The 20,772-nt window shown below is 31.0% G+C and overlaps 2 protein-coding genes and 1 pseudogene across 2 annotated transcripts; all 3 read left to right on the top strand.

Annotated features, from left to right (window-relative positions):
- Window positions 1-3,318: 3,318 nt before the first annotated feature.
- Window positions 3,319-7,065, top strand: LOC137809069 (uncharacterized). Its single transcript, XM_090297891.1, has 6 exons — window positions 3,319-4,874; window positions 4,959-5,273; window positions 5,352-5,451; window positions 5,528-6,319; window positions 6,510-6,847; window positions 6,930-7,065. Exons 1-6 carry the CDS (start codon window positions 3,319-3,321, stop codon window positions 7,063-7,065), a joined length of 3,237 nt encoding a protein of 1,078 aa, XP_090154017.1.
- Window positions 6,814-8,275, top strand: LOC137810773 (uncharacterized). Its single transcript, XM_068612194.2, has 5 exons — window positions 6,814-6,847; window positions 6,930-7,056; window positions 7,136-7,414; window positions 7,494-7,595; window positions 7,672-8,275. Exons 3-5 carry the CDS (start codon window positions 7,154-7,156, stop codon window positions 8,164-8,166), a joined length of 858 nt encoding a protein of 285 aa, XP_068468295.2. The 5' UTR covers window positions 6,814-6,847; window positions 6,930-7,056; window positions 7,136-7,153; the 3' UTR covers window positions 8,167-8,275.
- Window positions 8,276-17,403: 9,128 nt separating this feature from the next.
- LOC150029017 (uncharacterized) lies at window positions 17,404-18,058 on the top strand (annotated as a pseudogene).
- The last annotated feature ends 2,714 nt before the right edge of the window (window positions 18,059-20,772 follow it).

Below are 20,772 nucleotides of genomic sequence, written 5' to 3'. Positions count from 1 at the left end.
CCATTGGTCGCTAAAGTGGTGGCTGTTTCAAATAACTTAGGAAAAATATATCTGCAACCGAATTAGCGACCGAATATGTTTATTTTTTAGCCACCGCTGTTATTTCGATCGCTAAATTTTATTGCTTTTTTCTGCCACCGAATTAGCCACCGAATATTCTTACATTTTAGCCACCGATTTTCTTTTGGTCGCTAAATATAAATGTTTATTTTTGCTACCGAATCAACCACCAAATTTATTTATGTTTTAGCCACCGATTTTGCTTCGGTCGCTAGATATAATTGTTTATTTTTACCCCTGAATTAGCCACCAAATACGTTTATTTTTTAGCCACCGAATTTCTTTTGGTCGCTAAATATAATTGTTTATTTTACTAGTACTATTAATAATAATAATAATAGTAATAATAATAATTCATTTTTATATTTAAAAAATTATAGAAGGATCACATACACTTTGAATATTAATGCGTACTCATCCCTTTAAAAAATAATTAGTTGTATTACTAATTTCTTTTTCTATTTAAAAAATATGTGTCTATTATATTTGTAATTTCTTAAATTTAAATAAAATTTATTAAATATTGTTTTTATAATAGCAGCTCAAATAAAAATTCTAAATAAAATTATATAACACAATATTATTATTAATAAAATTAATCCTTTAAAAAAAATAGATTACACTATATAATTAAACTTAAATAAAATGATTTCTTTAAAATAACTTTAATTTTTAAAAATAAATATATTTTCCAAATTAAATTGTAAATAATTTTTTAATTATTAATTTCTTTTATTAATAACAATTTTATCACTTGTTTCTAAATTATTTTTGTTTAATTAAAAATTATTAACGTATCTGCCTTAGAAATTATAAAATGTATCATTATGAAAAATAATTAATTGATTAAAATATCCACATTTATTATATGAATATTTAAATACTTATTTAATAGTTATTTTTTAATTTTACATTTTTTAATATTATTTATGAAGAGGAGTAAAAAAGAATGTGATAATTAGATAAAATTGGAGATTTGTTTTTTTTTTAAGTTTCAAAGTTATTTTGAAGTTGCAGATGCTTAGGGCACCAAATACTCAAAATTGGTCCATGGTGTAAGCAAAGGTGGGGAGGAAGCTGCAAGGTGGTCGGAGGCGGAGGTGAGCGGAGGCGGAGGTTAGCGGAGGCGGAGGTGAGCGGAGGCGAAGGTGAGCGGAGGCGGAGGTTAGCGGAGGCGGAGGTGAGCGGAGGCGGAGGTGAGCGGAGGCGGAGGTACGAACAGAGGATATTTCTCCTCTCAGTTTTGTTAACTCTTTTCTATGTTTGATAGTTTTGTTCCCCAAATGGATTAGCTTGCCTTCTACCAATCTTGTTTCCATCAATTCTGCCTCTTTCTGATTTCTTAGTATGTTTCATTGTTAGTTTCATTGTTTAATGAGCGTTATTACTTATTAGTTTCATTGTTTAAGATCTCACATTGCATGCATATGCTCTAGGCCGTTTGGGTGAATTATTGTTTGCAGTGTTTTAGGGTTTTAGTAGTTTTGAGCAAGTCTACCTTATATAAGTTGTAATCTTATGTTCTCAACTGTAGTTGTATTGTGTTGCTCTGTTTCGAGTAAAAGATCTTCTTTCAATGTATGTGTGTTGGCCTACCTTATGGACTCAACAAGCTCCTTCCACCCAAACCACATGGAAAGGTGGGGTTGGGCAGATTTTGCTGTCAGTTTTTAGATATATGTCTCACCTTGTAATAATACATATAAGTTATAACTAATATTTCAATCACTAAATTTACAGTGTACAAAATTATGCAGCAAGCCTTGCATAATATTGGCTTTGCTGCTATGAGGTTATTCCAAAGAAAACTAATGATATCACTAGTGTGTTATGTGAGGAAACTGAAATTTGGTGATATAGTGATAGTCATTGTTGAAATTTTTTGAAAGCCAGTTGCTTCTGGGATTTGTGAGTTTGGTAGTGAAACCTTAGGTTAATAGTCTGCAGCCTGAACCTTTTTCAAGCTTTCTAGTGTGCATTTGAAGCTTGTTTCTGCCCAGTTCTCTGTTATTCCCCTACATGTGTGATATGGCCGTTTGACTCCTTTTATGGGCTTCATTTTTTCTGTCATTACATTGAGGAGTAGAAAGGTTAAAGTTGTCTAGCTTGGGCCTTCCCAGCAATTAGAGTTTAGGCCCAATTTAATCCAGTCACAGGTTGACCACTATCTCTCCAATATTAGCTGTGTCAAATCTCCAACTGCATCAACTTCTAGATGTGTCTATTTCCAGAAGCATCCAGTTCCAACAGTTGTAAAGAGTACTTAGTGCTCCAGTGCTCTTTTTTGTGGCCTATAATCATGCCCTTTGTTTCCTTTGTAGCCTTCTGTAGTGGAGTCATATTATTTATAAAAAATTGTTTAAAACAAGCTTAAAACCCAATTTTCTAAGGTCTCACAAATAAAAGTTTAAATGTTGAAGTAACAGAAAAGTTGGAAATATTATGGATTAAAATGTCATTTTTTATTTTATTTAATGGCTTGTCTTAATTTCCCTATAGAAATCAATATTTGGGAAAAAATCTTAAATCAAATAGAAAAACTGAATTATCATTTAGTAATTAATCACTTTAAAATATCATTATTATATCTCTGAACAGTCTAAGCTCATTGTTGTGTCTTTAAAACGTGCAGAAGGGATAATATATACTTATTGGATCATGCTTACGTTGGCTGCAGCATGGATATGTTCCACTCATGAATTTTATTTTAATCAAAACTCACGACTACATTTCATTGTCATGCACTATGTCGGAAATATGTGGATGATGTTTATCTATATATTAGTAAGTCACGTTAAGTGAGAAAGTTAAACATTATTATATATTAAAAAAATTATATTTTGAGTTGGAAATAATGTGATTATATAAACAGTTGATGGTTCATTAATGTCAATTTTTTCTAGTATATTGTGTGATCAATGTTACGTCTTTCCTACTAAAGTGTTATACTCAGTGTATTTATCATTATAAGTTTACTTTAATCTAATTAACAATACTTTTTATATTTATATTTTACCTGTTATGATATTTCTTTTATAAAATACTATTGACTTTATAGTGTTAGAGAAATGAGTTAATATATAGCAATTAAGGGGCAGCATGTATGGTTTGAGGAAGTTGTTGGAGTATTTATTTGATGATTTGATAATTAAGTGCCCTATCGTTCCACACTTGACCCTTCCTTGTCCTAAAGAGAAACCTTTCATAATGAACAGTAAGTGAAGATCTACGAAAATCCCACTTTTACTTGCATAGTGCATGCACGGTTTATTCCTATTCCTAGTGACGGTTTATAAGACAGTCACTAGGAGGGGAATTGAAAAGAAAATTGCTATTAAGAAAATGTGGTACTTTCCCATCATTCCTAGACTTAGAAGGTTATACTCTTCAATGGCAACTACACCTCACATGAGATGGCATAGTGAGAATCAAAGGGACCCGTCTATTTTGTCTCATCCATCTGATGGAGAAGCTTGGAAGAATTTTGATAGAATGCATCCAGATTTTAGTCAAAACCCAAGAAATGTCAGATTAGGTTTATGTGCAGATGGGTTTAATCCTTTTGGTCAATATGGAAAAAGTTATTCTTGTTGGCCAGTTATCCTAACCCCATACAACCTTCCGCCTTCCATGTGCATGAAGAGAGAGTTTATGTTTTTGACAATCTTAGTTCCAGGTCCTTCAAATCCAAAGCATAAGATTGATGTGTTCTTGCAACCACTTATAGATGACTTATGCACCTTGTGGACTGAAGGGATATTGACTTATGACGTGTCACTAAGGCAAAATTTTATGATGAAAGCTGCTTTGATGTGGACAATTAATGACTTTCCAGCTTACGGCATGTTATCGGGTTGGATGACTTCTGGTAGACTTTCTTGCCCTATATGCATGGAAAGAACAAAGGCTTTTTATCTTAGTCATAGCCACAAGATATCCTTTTTTGACTGTCATCGTCAATTTCTTTCACCTGATCATCAATTTAGGAAGAATAAAAAGGCATTCAAGAAGAAGTTTGTTGAGACTGATCCCCCTCCTCCACGTTTGTCTAGTCTTGACATTTGGAATAGGGTTGCACACTTACCAGTTTGCACTGAATTACAAGAACAAACAAATATTCCTGAATATGGTATTAAACATAATTGGAAGAAACAAAGTATATTTTGGAGGTTGCCATATTGGAAAACTCAACTTTTACGTCACAATATTGATGTTATGCACACAGAGAGAAATGTGTTTATGAATGTGTTTGACACTGTGATGGATATCAAAGGAAAAACTAAGGACACAAACAAGGCTCGATTGGATGTAGCACAAATATGCAATCGAAAAGAGCTAGAGTTGAAAGACATTGGTGGTGGCAAACTTATCAAACCAAAAGCAGCATATACATTTACGAAATCCCAAAGAGTCTTTATTTGTAAATGGGTTAAAGAACTGAAGCTTCCAGATGGATATGCTTCCAATTTGGGTAGATGTGTTGACCTTAATCAAGGCAAGTTACATGGCATGAAAAGTCATGATTGTCATGTGTTCATGCAACGTTTGCTTCCAATTGCATTTGACGCATTACCAAAATCAATCTGGAAAGTTCTTATTGAACTTAGTCTTTTCTTCAGAGAATTAAGTTCGACAACACTAAATGTTGAACACCTAAGAGTTATGGAAGAAAATATTCATGTGTTATTGTGTAAATTGGAACAAATATTTCCACCAAGCTTCTTTGATTCCATGGAACATCTTCCAATTCATCTACCTTACGAGGCAAAAGTTGGTGGTCCAGTCCAATATCGTTGGATGTATCCATTTGAGAGGTATAAAATTACTAATCACTATTATAATATTTGTTGTTTATTTATTTAATATTTAAAATTATGTACATCCATATTCATTTTTAGGTTCTTACACTCCCTAAAAAAAAAAGTAAAAAATAAAGCGAGGGTGGAAGGCTCTATTTGTGAAGCTTACTTGGTGGAGGAAACATCTACATTTGCCTCATTTTATTATCTTGATCATGTTGAAACAAGAAGGACTAGGATCCCTCGTAATCTTGAAGTAGGCGAGGGTTCTTCACGTGCTCCTCCTATTTCAATTTTCAATTATCCAGGAAGAGAAATCGGAAAATGCATGACATATTATCTAAATCAAAAAGACTTTGATGCTGCCCAATTGTATGTTCTTCAAAACTGTGAAGAGGTTCAACCATACTTTGAGTAAGACAATGTTCACTCATTTGAAAAGAAAGTTAATTATGTTGCATGAGGTTTGAATAATCAATTTCTTTGTTGCAGTATTTATGTTGAATATTTAAGAGAGATTAGTCCTACTGCTTCAGAAGCTCAAATTGGCCAATACATTTCATCCTATTTTGCTACATGGTTCAAACAATGTGTAAGTTTTTAATTTGCCTTTTATACAAATTTTAATTTTAGATAAACATTGTGTAATTTTATAATCTTTTGTTTAGGTTCTAAATCCAGAAAATAATATTGAAGATCCATTATTGGTTAACTTAGCATGGGGTCCTAAGAGAAAAGTTCAATCATGGTCTATTTATGTTATCAATGGATACAAATTTCACACTGTTCTTTGGAGTGAAGGCATGAATTCCACTAACTATGGTGTTTATGTACGAGGAGCCAATGGTCAATCAGAGTCAGATTTTTATGGAATATTGTCTAATATTATTCAATTGGAGTATACTGGCTTTCCAATAATGAATGTAGTTCTCTTCCAGTGTGAATGGTTTGATAATACTCCTAATATAGGAACCAAAGTAGATAAGAACTATGGGATCGTTCAAGTAAAAGAATCACGGAGATATAATAAAGCATATGATCCATTCATATTTGCCCAACAGGCAGAGCAAGTTTATTACACCAAATATCCAGAGGGACATCAAGGTTGGTTGGGAGTAATTCAAACAAAAGCTCGTATTAGAATCATTGATAACACAGTAAGCGAGGTTGAGCATGACACTCCATACCAAGATGATGAGCTTCTACAACTTGAAGTAGTGCTACATGTTGATCCAGAATTCATTCATGATTCTCTTGCTGATGTTGATGGGGGGGGAGAAGAAGTAGATATACAATTACTAAATGAAACAAACATAGATGAACAATACGAGGAGGAATACATTTCAAGTGAGGATAACATTGAGAGTGATTTCAGTGACACAGATACCTCTTCGGTAATTCATGCATTAAAATTGATTGTATACCTTGTCCAAATTATGTTTAACATTACTTTTATTGTGGTTTCCCATAATTGTAGTGAATAACAGGGAAGATGACTGACATATTTGGTTGACATATTTGGTTGTAGAAAACACAATCAGGTTTGAGTCTTTTGATCATGATTACTTTATTTGTTTATTCAAAATTGATTGATCCACTTTGATTATTGTATTAATTACATCTTATATATGTAATATTTTTTACTTGCAGATGACACCAAGGGGTAGAGGTGGTGGTCGTAGACCACCTAATCGTGGTGGTCGAGGTGTTCGTGTTGATGATATATCTTTACCCAATACCAACATTCCCCCTTCATTTGTTCTTCCAACAACTATGGAGTCTACACATCCTATTTATGAAGGAGCCGCCCCACTTCCTACACTTCACGGACAAGATATTGAACATCATGTAGGAGAATCAAATCCTACTACCTTTTCTACAAAGCCAACTATGAATCAACCTTCACCGATACAAGACTCTCTTACACCTGACAATGAGTCTGGCAATGTAGTTTATCAAAGACCCTGGCTTCATGCAGAAAGAGGAGAGTAAGTATATTTTAATCTAATTGTAATTCGTAAATATGATCTAATTTTCATATATCATTTTGACAATATATTTTAAACATAGTTTTTCACCTGCAAATGGACCTTCCAATGTAATCTCACGAATCATCAAGCAAAAATATGATGAACCCAGTCCCACTTGGAAGAAGGTTCGTCTTGAGCTTAGAGATAGATGGTTTGGAGAGTTCAAGGTAATTTGAGTTATGATTACATTTAAAATGATATTTTATTTTTCTACAATGTTTTTTTTCTAATTTATTTTACATGCAGAAAGAGTATAGGTGGGATATGGAACAAGACCAACTCATTAGATCCATTTTTGATACAAAAGCCTCCCGTATCTTTAAAAATGCTATGAGTAAAGTTAGGCATGGTCAAGATAAGGGGACCTGGATTCCACAACTTGTTCGAGCAACCTTGGACCAGCATTGGAGTTCTACAGAATTCCAGAACAAGAGTGCTATTGCCAAGGCGAATCGGGCTGTTGAGAAGGGAGCCTCAGCCTACTGTGGTGGTTCCATATCTACCGCAACTCACTTTGAGAAAATGGTAATATTATTATATTTCTTCTCTTTCTATATTTAATTTAAATACAATCTATGATATCTTTTTTATTGAATTTATGTAGACTAAAGAGCTTGAACGACAACCAACTGCTTGGGAGGTTGTAGAAAGAACAAAGAAATTGAAGACTGGACAATGGGTCAATGACAAGACTCGCGACCTTGCGGTATGTTTAAAATTTGTTATGGTTTAATTTTTACTATATGTTTTCTTCGCAATAATCAATTTGACTTCATTTTCAGGAGAAATATAAGAAACGTCGAGAAGAAGCCCAACAACAGCAAATGCTTGAAAGCGCATCTTCGCAAAACTCTCATGTTGCCTCTATTGATGACAATGAAATATACATCGATGTTGTTGGAAGTGGAAATAAAAAAGGGAATGTCTATGGTCTTGGTGTATTGAGCAAAAGGTTTAATAGTTCAACAAGTGCTCACTCTGCTGCAAGTCAAGCTCCAGTAGTCCATCAAATAGAAGAAATGCGTGAGATTATTCAAAAGCTAAATGATGAACTTATGACAAAACGTGTCAAGGAGCGGACACTTGAAGAAAAGATGGAGCTATTGATGAAAACTCATGAAGAGCAAAGTGAACGCATGCGCAAACAAGATGAGAAGATGCAACTCATCCTACAACACATTCAAATGAATAATCCCGCATCAAGCTCTTCAGATCCTACTACCAGTGGACATCATAAAGGAGACCAGAGTAGAGATGACAGTTCAGAAGAAGATTAGTTATATGTTGAATTATATCATAGATTTGACTCTTTTAACTAGTTTTCAACAGTTTTAGTTGTGTAGTATGATTTACCTTTAATTTGAGCACTACTTCTTCTTAAACTATGTATTTGAAGTTCATTACAATTTAGTTTGATTGAATTTTTAGTATCTCTATATGCAGGTCTGAATATTTTTATAAAATGGTCAAAATCCCATTTTAAATAGGTATTAATAATACAAATAAAAATAGCCACCGAAAATTGATTTGGTGGCTATTTAGCCACCAAAATCAAATCTATCGCTGTAGAAGTCTCCATTTAGCCACCAAAATAGTCACCAAAAGATTTCTTTTTAGCGACCGAAAATGGTGGTCGCTATCATCTTCTAATTCAGCCACCGATTTAGCCATCGAAATTTGGGTAGCTAATTTGGGTTTTGAATTTGTGACCAAATTTTCTGCAACCGATTTAGTCACCGAAATTTCGGTTGCTAATTTGGTTTTCAAATTTTGGTGACTAAATTTATCTGCGACAAATTTGGCAACCGAATTTTTGGTGGCTAATTTAGTTTCTAAATTTTGGTGACCAAATTTCCTGCGACCGATTTAGCCACTGAAATGTCGGTTGCAAATTAGCGACCACTTTATAATTCGGTCGCTAACAGCTTTGCGACCAGGGTTTTCGCTTCCATCTTTATTTGGTGACTGTTTCGGTCGCAGATATGATTAGCGACCGATTATAGTGATTTTAGCGACTGAATTTGGTGGTCGCTAAAAGTAATTTTTTTTGTAGTGTTTAAAAATTTTAGTTTTGGTTGAATTAATGATGAGTTCAAGAATTTGAATGAATGAAGGGATGTCCTTTAAATATATGTGATTTTTATAGTTTTAGTTATATTAAATTATGTTCTATTTTTTTTATTTCAAAATTGTTGGTCAAGATTCTCCACTACTATACCCAATACGATTATACCAATAAACAAGCATACATGTACGAATGAACTATTTTAATATCAACATAATATAAATCACATTGCTAGTTACATTATTGTATTCTCAAACAAAATCTCTGGTAAACATGATCAACTGAAATATTGTCATAATATGTCAAAATCCATAGTCACATCCCATTTCATAATATAGTTATCACATAACTTTTCTTGAAATGCTCTACTTGAAACTAACACCTATTACTGAGTTAGGGTAACTTATGCATTTACTTATCGAAACCTAATGTACAAATCTCCTTTTAGTTTCTCACTACCTAATGTCTTAAATTATGTGATTGGATAACTAGTTAAGCCAAAATATACGTTTTTCTTAATGAAGTAACATGATTAATATTGTCACATAAGGTATGAGACTATCCCATGTACTAATATTATAACACACACATATACACATTTCACGTCATACATATATACCACATTTTCAACACTCATCATACACATACTCTCACGCGTATTATTATCAATCATATATCTTAAACATATATAATTATCTTATCAATGTATACATTATGAAAAATTCTCATAGAAACATATATCAATTATTTAGATTCTAAAGTTGTTAGCTAAAACCTTTGTAGCTAATTAGATACCAATTTAGAAACTATTTATCAATAATAGAACCTAATTTATATACCAATAAATTTTTTAGTAAAAAATAATACATAATTTATTCAATATAACAAGTAATTATTTATAGTTTTTATAATTAGTTTTTATTTAATGATTTTCTTACAGTGTTATGAAATTTTAGTGGTGACATATAAAATTTTATAATTTTAACTAAATGTATATTCAATTTTTCTGGGAAAACGAATTTTGAAAATTAAATTGTAATATTGCTTCCATAATTTTTTCTCTATTTCAAAAATAAAATAATATATATATATATTTATAAAAGTACATGTTGAGTTTAATTATTTAAAAATTAATCTTAATAAAATAAATCTAAAGATATTTAAGTAATGATTAAATTAAACATTTAATTCTTATTATTTTTCCACTTACATTAATCACTTCATCTACAAACTTTTCACTATTTTCACTTATTTTGTACTCACTTCTCTTATATTTAAACAATTTCACTTTCTATTTTTTTTTCGTCTCCTTTTTTTCTTTTTTTCCCTTTTCCACTCTCATCCCATCCAAATAAATCATTAGAGAGTTGAAGGAAAAGAATTTAAACTTAAGGTAGAAAATGATATATTTATCAAAACTTAAATTGAATCGAATTATAGAACTATATCATTCTATGGAGTTATATTTTCACTACAAGAAAATCAGAAATAGAAACCAATTTTTAGAGACCAAAATAATTAGTTGCAATAGTAACTAAATTAGAGACCATTTTAGAAACTAAAAAAAAAAGTTGGTTTCTAAATTAGTTTCTATTATTGTTAAATAGTTTCTAAATTGGTATCTAATTAGCAACCAAAATTTTTACTACCAAATTTAGAAACTAAATAATTGGTAGTTAAAATCTTGGTTGCTAATTAGATACCAAATTAGAAACTATTTAACAATAATAGAAACTAATTAATAAACCAATTTTTTTTTAGTTTTTAAAATGGTCTCTAATTTAGTTACTATTGCAACTAATTATTTTGGTCTCTAAAAATTGGTTTCTATTTCATGATTTTCTTGTAGTGTTTGACAGCACAAGAAAATCTTTGGTAATTTTTAAACTTAAAAAATTTAAAACTAAAAGAGTTTTAGAAAAATATTGTTTTATAATAAAATAAGAAATGAATATTTAATTTTTATTTATACACTTTCGAATATTTTTTATTTTAAATTTATTTTAAATAAACTTCATAGTTTACACTAAATTTTCAAATTTAATTTTGATTTGTGGTTAATATTATGCTTATTAAATTACAACATATGTTATATTTTCAGTAGGGATTATATTTGCATAGATAATCATTCATTTCTTTTTAAATTGCTAAAAAATGAACTGTAAACATCTTGTAATAATGTACTAATCTATATATTTATAATGGAATTATAAAAGCTGCAGAAATTGATGTCGAAACGCTGACAATGTTGCTGAATAAGACAGCAAAGAATATTTCAAACTTTTGCAATCAAGAAGGTGGAAGTTGCTCATGCTTCATGATATTACGATAAGCTATTCTATTTGAATTCAGAATGATATCGATAGCACAACAGTTTAGATATTTCTGATATGTTGAAAATCTGCAATCAAATATGATATGATATAAATATAATACAGAAATTTAAAATTAGGGCTCCATTTAATTCGACGGAAAGAAAATAGTGATCAAGAAAAATGGTTAAAATTTGAATTAAGAATTTGACAAATTAAAATTGATAAAAAATACCTACATGTCCTAATAGTTATGTATTGTACAAAGATGAGCTTATTACATTAATGGTTATGTATTGTACAAAAATGAGTTTGTTACATTGAAGTTGTGTTTTCTTTAAAAAAATTAAATGGAAGTAGAGGTGAGGAAGAAAGAGAGAGTCTATCGGCTAGAGTGTTGTGATACTTGTCAATAATACTTATATGTAAATAATTATTCGACGATGCAAAGAAATTGACATGACATGCAAATGAAAGAAAATGTGTCAATCTTTTTCAACATCCAATTGATTCTCTCCAATGAAAGAAAATTGATAAAACATTTCTAGCATTTGGTACATAGTCAAGAAACTTGAGACTGGTACTTGCTATAGATGTTATGAATAATCTTAAGTAGTACACATAATTCATGACTAGTTTTGTTGATGATTACAACCCGCCTCCTTGATTGTGCATGAAGAGAAAACATATTATGTTGTCTATGAAAATATCAGGACTCAAACAATCAGGAAATAACATTGATGTGTATCTCAAACATTAGATTGATAATTTAAGGATGTTGGTATATATGTGGGTTGATGTCTATAATGCATGCTATGAAGATAATTTTCGTTTACGTACAATGTTATTTTGCTCAATAAATTATTTTTCAGCATATGGTAACTTGAGTAGTTATAATGTCAAGGGTTATTATGTGTGTCCTATATCTGAAGGAAACACTCATTATACTCAATTGAAGCATGGGTAAAAGACCGTGTACACTAGACATCAAAAGTTCCTTCCTTATAGTCATCCTTATCATAGAATGAAGAAAGTATTTAATAGATGGCAAGATGATGAAGTTGCATCGACACCCTATGAGCAGGTACAAAATATTAATATTGTACACTGAAAGACACAAAAGAAGATCATTAAGAAGAACATTTGGAAGAAAAGATAAATATTTCTTAATCTTCCACATTTAGAAGAACATATATTATGCATGTGTTGGGAATCTCAAGGATCCAACTTATGTGTTTGATGAAGCCTTGCGTTTTGTTGCCTTACATGTTTAGGTAGTCAAGTTTTTTTTTTTTTTTTTTGTCTTGTGTGTGTGAGTTATCTTTTGATCTATGAGATGATGAATAAAGTAAAAAAAATTTAATTGGTTAAAAAGTTTTCAATTGGCTTCTAAATTGATTTATGGAAAGTTATAGTTTTTTAATATGTTATTTTTTAGCTCAATTGATTAAAAATATTTTAAAAAAATTATAACTTTTTGAAATATTTTTATATACTGAAAACCATGTTTTAATATATTCATAATGCAAGTTATATTCCTTTAAGTAAAATCAACAAATTACTTTGAGTTTTTGTAACAAATTTATTTTACTAAACTTCACACCTTTAACAAATCTGCATTGCTAATTCTCTATAAAAAGGGTATGCATTGTATCACGAAAAGTTTACACGTACACTTTCAAAGTTTTACATCTGAGATAGAACTTTTGCGAATCAAGTTTGCAAGGAATTATTTTTTGAAAATTCTTTGAGGTTTCTTGGAGCAAAAATTTCATCATCTTGTTGAAGACAAGGATATTTCACTACTTTTGTGAAATTAAAAGATCCAGTTGTGTTTCTGGTTTCACAATTCAAGTTAATTCGTTCCACTCTTTACTATATTGTATTGTTGGCTAAGATAAAGTTTCTTGGTAGTTAGTTATGCTATAATAGGATATTGCAGTGTGTATTTTTATTCTTGTAGTGTTCAATAACAATTTGGCATATTTATTGTAAACGGATTTCGTTTTTTAGTGAAAACCACCTTGGTGTGAGGTGGAACTAGATATAACTCTTGAGAAAGAGTGAACCAATATAAAATTATTGGTGTTTCTGTGTTCTCTATTCTGTTTTAAAAATTGTCTAGATAACAATTTGTTTTGATACAATCAATCAGTTATTTAAAAAAAAATGTTGATTTAGTTTTACTGAAATAATTAGTATTGATGGGTACATTGACTCTTTGATATATTTTTCTATCATTTGTATTAGTTAATGGTTAATAAACATTGATATTAATACAATTGTCTATTTTATGAAATAATTGATTGTTTTTTCTGAAATTTGTATTTGCTTTATAAATTGTAAAATTCCTTTTCTTTGTATTGGTGTTATGTTTGATTGTGCTTGTTGTTTTGTGTGTTGAAAAAGGCTTTAAAAAATTTCAATTTGTTGTTTCTTGTTTTAACAGGTTTAAATTTTTCTAACATTATTTCTTGATTACAAAATTAATCTATTAATTTGCCAGTGTATATGGGTATATAACAATTTGAGTTTGAGGATGGATGAATTGGAATTTACTTTAATGGATCTTAAAAAGGTCGGTTATAAGGACAAACCATTTATTATGGCATATCAAGCAAGGAAAATATTCTATGTCATTGATCCATGTAACGAGAAATGGTTAGTTGTTCTGAAAGGAAGAATCATGCATAGAATTCACGATGAAGACTATGTAGATATTCATGAGACTTTGTCTTTCTCATTAAGAACAGTTCTTGTTGATGCAGACAACGTAGTTGACGACATGCATGCTAATTGAAGTGATCATAATGAAGGGATATGGGAAAACATAGCTTCTAATTGGTCTTTGTCTATTATTGCTTTTATTTTTTTTTATTATTATAGTGTATTTCTTACAATTTTTATCAAATGAATTTATAACATTATTTTTTCAGGTATAGAACACTCCAAATTAGGTAGCAGAAAGAGCACACCAGGTAGATTTGTCACCCGATTACCTCGAATATCTATAAGATGGATTGTTAAAGAGAATATGCTAAATGGCATAGATTCTCATTCTGGTAAGCCGTCAGACCCAAATTGATGGAAGAGGGCCTAACACCAACCCAAAGGAGAGCCAAACACCAAGACATATTGGGCCAACCACAAAGGCCATGGCTAAGAGGCTTGAGGAGGATTGGAACACTGCTACTGATGGCAGAGAGACTTACCTCTACATGTTCCAAGATGTCCTAAATCAAGCGTAGAATAGATTTTACTTTTTGTCAAAGTGGCATAGTTTAATTTCTATTTGTAATTGTGTTGAAACATGCAAAGTGGTACCTAGAAGGCTAAACCTTAGTTTAATTAGAATTTCCTAATTAAACTAAGGTCTGACCCACACCTAGAAATCATGGAGTGTAAGTTCTAGACCATTTCACACATGGAAGGATTCTAGAACCTACCTTCACATGAGTTGAAATTTAGGCGTCACTTACACATGTCAACCTTTTGAATTCCCCTCTCTTTTCTCTTTATAAGACCGACCTCCAAAGTTCTATATAAGGAGTGCCTTGGCTATTGTTTTGACAAGATTAATTCATTAGTGAAATGCTGCCAATTTTGTGTCATTCTCACTCTTTGCCTAAAACCTCTTAGGATTAGGCCTTTAATCTTCCTACTGTCACCTTCCAAGTGAGATGGCCTCACCACTCACTCTTCATACTTAGCATGCACCTTCAAGGAGTCCAGCTCTCTACATGAGATCCTTGGTCCACCACCAATCCATGGAGCTTCCGCAAATTCACTCAAAAACCGCAAAGAAGAAGGCACAAATCTATCACAAATATTGTTAATTTTATCAATTATTTTGAACTCATAGCTCGATGACATGTTTCTATTGTCATTTTAGCATAGGATGAGGTTCAAGAGACAGAGAAAGACCTCATATGGTGGGATATTCAGGCATTTGACTATTTTATTGATTAATTTAATATTAGTTAATTTCACTATTAACCTATATATATATATATATATATATATATGATCCTATGTTTGTTTTGTATAGAAAAATTTCAACATTTCAAAGACCTGGTGGTTAGAAAGAAGGTCTTACCTGTTATAACCACCAGATGGAGGAACTTTAAAACTTTTCAAACATGAGAATATGTTTTTGAAAAGCATAAAGATGATAGCCTCTATCTGAAGAAGTACCATATCACTAAGTGGTGACTCTTTTACAACAAGTGTACCTAGTTAGAAGTAATAATTTGTCCCTAAGGATGGATATCGAACTCACAAGGAACAATTATTTAAATCCTAATAGTAGCTTTCACTAAGTATAAGAATATGTACAATATTTGATTTGATATTAAAAATAATTTGCATGAAAATTAAATAAAAGTAAAGTAAATGAGTAAAAGATTTCAATTAAGAAAATTGTGCATGCGATTAATCATTCTCACTCGTCTGTAGTTTTAAACATATAACATTTCATCTTCATTGACATTGATGCACATATAAAAATCATTCATATTGATTCCTTGTGTACAAAATTATTAAGAGAGTCTCTTAAATATCGATTCCTCAGATATTTATAAAAACTCTTTCTTATTACGAACAAATGTTATAAAGCAATTAACATTTCAAATCTATTCCTAGCATTCAAATATGTTAAGCATTATCATTTAGGTTAGATGCTTAGAAGTACTTTTCAATCAAATCTAAGGATCAAAGTCATGAATAGTTTCAAGCTTTGAGAATAAAATGATAATACCAATCAAGAACTGAATATTATAGATACATATCACCTTAATATATAAGAGTTTAAACATATTAGTCTCAATCCCAAAGGAAAGAATTATTCACTTATGGTGGCTATTACAAGCATGGACAACAAGAAAAGAATATCTAGAGTGTTTCTCTTTGACGGTTGCCTCCTTTAGGGTTTCCTTTCATTGGTTTCCCCAATGATGTCTAGCGTTATGCCTCGTGCCTTCTATTTAACCTAATTGGGTTTGGGCTAAGTGACATCTCGCTTAAGTGAGATATTACTTGCTTAAGCGAGTTTCACAAGAAAAAGCCAAATTTTTCTAGAGTGAACTCGCTTAAGCGAGCCTTGGGCGGGTTTGCGCAAGTTTTCAATGTTTTAACTTTTTCTTTTCATTCTCCTTTAGCCCTTTTCTCTACATTTTCTTTTAGAATCCTGAAATTAACACAAATTTGGGAATAAACTATTCACCTTCATCTTATAATCCAAAAATAGGTAAAAAAGTTCAAGTTCTTAAATTAGGGGTTGAATTATAATTATTTTATCAATTAAAGTTCTTAAGTGTCAATGTTTTTGTATGAAATATTACTGAATTATGACACTTATCACTAAGCAGGATTGGATGGCATTTTGTGCTAGTCAGCGACTGGTTGCTTCTTGAATGGCTTGTTTTTCATAATTCTTATAATGACACAAATTTGTACTTACAAATTTTTGTTGTCTCATTGTTTAATTTGTGTTGAGAAAAAAGGACTAGCCCCTAGGAATGCGAGAAGTTGAATGATTCACCCACTTACTATCGCGAGGGGGTATGATTTATTGCAGAAATGCCTAATGAGGGCTCGAGTAAATGAACAAAAGTTTAAGTCTACTAGGCTTGTATCTCAATCTCCTTGATATGATATGTGGAAGGCTGCTCGTACTAAATCCAATGGGCAAATAACTTTGAAGTTTGCACTCATTTATGAAAAAAATCGTATGTATAAACATACATATTAACATTTTCATTTCTCGACATTCATAGGTGAAACAATTAGGTTTAGAATTAATTATTGAACATATATTGTAGAATTCCTTGGTTGAGCAGGTCACATGGGGCTCATTTATTCATTATGGTTGAGACAACATACAAACGACGACTATTGGGAGACTAGAACATTTAGGATGTGTTTGTGGCACTTGTGGTTATTGGAGAGTTCAAGATTACTCCAGTCCACCACAACTAAGAAGTATCCTTTAGTAGTCAGGATGCCTTATGAAAGACGAATATGCATTTTGAAGAAAAATTGAATCGAATTTGGTAGTGCTTGCAACAAGAGTTTGGTTAGAAGTTAGAGTTCTAGCTCGTTCACAACAAACTAAAGGAATAAGTTATATTGTTTCTTAGATGTTTCGAGTAAGCAACAAAGGCTCATGTGTTGTTGCAAATCCCTCAGTATTACACTCACATTGTTGTACCAAACCAGTACGAGTTATATGTTCAAGATAATCCCCTGTGTCTAGTCATAATCGGACAACAAATAGAAGGAGGGTTAACCATCAATGGTATCCTTTTGTAGTTCAATTGGACATGTGTAATGGTTGATGAAGCTCAAGATGTTGCCCAGTATAGAGGTTCAATTGGTAGGGGAGGCTATAGGCACATTTTTGTCTTGGCCTAAACATTTAGACATGCCAGTCTCAGTACAGGAACGTGTATTACATTGTGTTTTTGTTTAGTTTTTATTGTTATAATTTAAATCAATGTTGAACTAACATTTTTTCATTTCCTCATGATTTTTCCCATTGTGATAAGCAGGTTTTGTAAGAACCTGATATTAATGATGATGACATGATAAACGTGGAGGATGATCCCATTTCAAAGCTTCAAACTATATTACCTAGGTTGATGAGAAAACTTGTGAAGCTACAATGGGACTTCAGACTATTTGGAGTTGATACTACTCATGTCCCACTATACATTTCCTTACCTGATACATTGGAGGTTGTTGGGAGAAACATCCATGTTAAACATTTTTGTCATTCAACTATAGGCCATGTAAGTCATACTATGTCATATATACTTACCATGTTACAATGATTACATCTAACTTATAATTCATTTTGTTATGTACATGGACAAATTGAGTTTGGAGTAAGGGAAATTCAAAATATATGGATGTATTGAGCCTTAGTCCATTCTGAAATCTAAGAACACAAAGGTCTAGATCCAACAATATTTGCAAACATGGATCAGTGACTCACAGAGACATATTTACCCGACTTCATACTTTGAAGGGTCAGTTTTAATGATATTATATTTTATTAAATATTGGTAATTTTTCAACTAATTGTTTGTCAATCACCCGTCCTATTGGCAATTAATTGTAATTATACCTAGGGATTACATAGTAGTGTGGTTCTTTTTCTTCAAAGAAAACCCAACCATGAATTGAAAAATTTATTATAAGGGTAAATGGTATATTTTTCGTTATATGTCTTGACTTTAATTAGAGTTGTAACTAAGACAAACATTTTACGTGGAAGGGGCCTAACAAGGTCCCTATAATTTGTGTACCTTAAGGTTAGACATATTTTGATATAGTCAATTTTTATTTTATGTACAAGTTGTATGAAATTAATTTGCTTCACTTCTTTGTCATTTTAGTGTAATAGGAAAGTTGATTTGTTTGAATGTGACTGCTACATCATGTACTAGATGAAAACCATCATTTGGAAGGGTATTACTGACACATGGACAGAGGTAATACCTTATAACATGGACTGAAGTATATTTCATTTTCATGAGTATTGCATAATAACATAAGTAAAATGTTTCAGGTTTTCAATGATCAATCTTCATTGTTACAGCATGACATTAACCAAATAAGAGAACAATGAACAACCTTCCTTTTACAAGCATAATGTAGTTTAGGTTATTTGGTTGTTCAATTTGTTTTCTAATTAGATTTATATTAGATCTTTTTATTCAAATTTTAGGGTTTAGGCTTTATGTTATTGTTTAGTTTCTTTTTAGGTCAGATTAGACATTGTTATTAAATTTTTCATTGAAAAATATATTTTGTTTAGAAATTTTCTATTTGTTAGGTTTTGGTGGTTTATAACCAAAACCAATTAAAAAAAAAAGTGTCAAATTTATGTCAAGCGGTGTTTGGACTGACAGAAATTTGTCACTCTTTTATTCTTTTAATCTTGTACAAATTTATGTCAATAATGTATGATTCAACCTAAATATCAATTTTTTTATGTTAAAGATTGTGTTTAACATATGTTTACATCATTGAAATCCACATTAGAGTTTTAACTCACATAAAAAAAATTGAAAGTGTCAAACATAAAAAATGTCTTTATAATTAACCCTGGTTAGAATATTCTTTGAATTTATAGTTTTGAGTTTGGATAAAAGAATTTTATTGAGATAAAAAGTCTTACAAATTTCAAACACATAAAAAAGAAATAAATGTTTTATCATATTAACTCTTAAGTATATTTTAAAATTAATTGACTCTTTTAAATTATTTTATACTCCTATTTTACTAAATAAAACATAAGTCCTTATAATATTATTTATTAATAGTAGCTAGTTTACTTATATATATATATATATATATATATATATATATATATGGTATGTATGCATATGTATATATTGTTGGGTTTAATAGTGTCAAAGTTCAAGAGGGGGGTGAATTGACCTTTTAAAACTTTTTCGCAGAAACAGTGTTTAACACAGTTTACAAAAAATAAATCGATTTATGTGAAAATGAACATATTTATTTCAGCACTGTTTTTGTTTGAAAATCGTTTATACAGCAAGGTTAATCACAAGATTATGCAGATAGATTTTCCATATGCACACACACTGATATTAGAACGAAAACCAGTGAAACACAAAACAGCAAACTTCAATTTCAAGCAAGTGATTAAGGTTCAATTGATAGCATGCCAATTAATTGAGTAACCTTTACAATCAACCTGTTCCAGTGGCTTTTAACAAACTATGAGTGTTCTTTTTTGATATCAAACAGTTTTCCAGAAATTAAGAACAATGAATCACAGAACAGCAAGCTTCAATTTTAAGCAATTGTTTAAGGTTCAATTAATAGCTTTGACAATTTCTTGAGCAACCTATCACAGTCAATCTGTTCCAGTGGCTTTTAAAAAAATTTATATGTTCTTATCAGAATCAAACAACTTTTTCAGAAATTAAGAACAGTATGAACTGAGCCCAGAAAGAACAGATTTATTATTGATTGAACAGATTTATTTCTTTGTTGTTTTAACAGTTATGCAGAAACCTAATTGCAGAGATTGAGAGAGAATGAACACAGGGCAGTTATACTGGTTCACTCAACTGAGCTACATCCAGTCTTCACCTAAAACCAAGGTGAAATTCACTAAATCACAATACAAACAAACACAATTCCCACTGTTCTTGAAACCCACAAGAACTTAGGTACTCTTGCTGAAAAAACCTATTTCAGCTCACACACACTCTTCAAGAAAACCTATCAAGAAGAGTGTTCAACCAAACTATTACAAGAAATGAGAAGTGAAACGACTACACCTGATTGAGGATACAAAGATCTGCCTTATACCAGTAGGCAAGATTGCTAGAACAGTAGCAGCACCTCACACCAAGCTTTTGGAACCAAACCAAGAACAAGCACTTTGTGATTTTCGAAATCTTTGAAGAACAAATGCTAATCCTTTGTAAACTTTTAATTCTCTGCTGTCAAAACTTGTTTTTGCAAAT

This window comes from Phaseolus vulgaris, chromosome 2 (genome assembly GCF_051622355.1).
Source record: "Phaseolus vulgaris cultivar YP4 chromosome 2, ASM5162235v1, whole genome shotgun sequence".
Lineage (NCBI taxonomy): Eukaryota > Viridiplantae > Streptophyta > Magnoliopsida > Fabales > Fabaceae > Phaseolus > Phaseolus vulgaris.
Note: the sequence above shows the minus strand (reverse complement) of the source record. Positions and strands in the feature narration are given on the sequence as shown.

Coding starts and splice junctions, on each gene's coding strand:
- LOC137809069 (XM_090297891.1), top strand. CDS start 3,319: ATGCACGGTTTATTCCTATTCCTAGTGACGGTTTATAAGACAGTCACT. Junction 5,274..5,351: donor GAGGTTCAACCATACTTTGA/GTAAGACAATGT, acceptor TCTTTGTTGCAG/TATTTATGTTGAATATTTAA. Junction 5,452..5,527: donor CTACATGGTTCAAACAATGT/GTAAGTTTTTAA, acceptor TCTTTTGTTTAG/GTTCTAAATCCAGAAAATAA.
- LOC137810773 (XM_068612194.2), top strand. CDS start 7,154: ATGGAACAAGACCAACTCATTAGATCCATTTTTGATACAAAAGCCTCC. Junction 7,415..7,493: donor CAACTCACTTTGAGAAAATG/GTAATATTATTA, acceptor GAATTTATGTAG/ACTAAAGAGCTTGAACGACA. Junction 7,596..7,671: donor ACAAGACTCGCGACCTTGCG/GTATGTTTAAAA, acceptor CTTCATTTTCAG/GAGAAATATAAGAAACGTCG.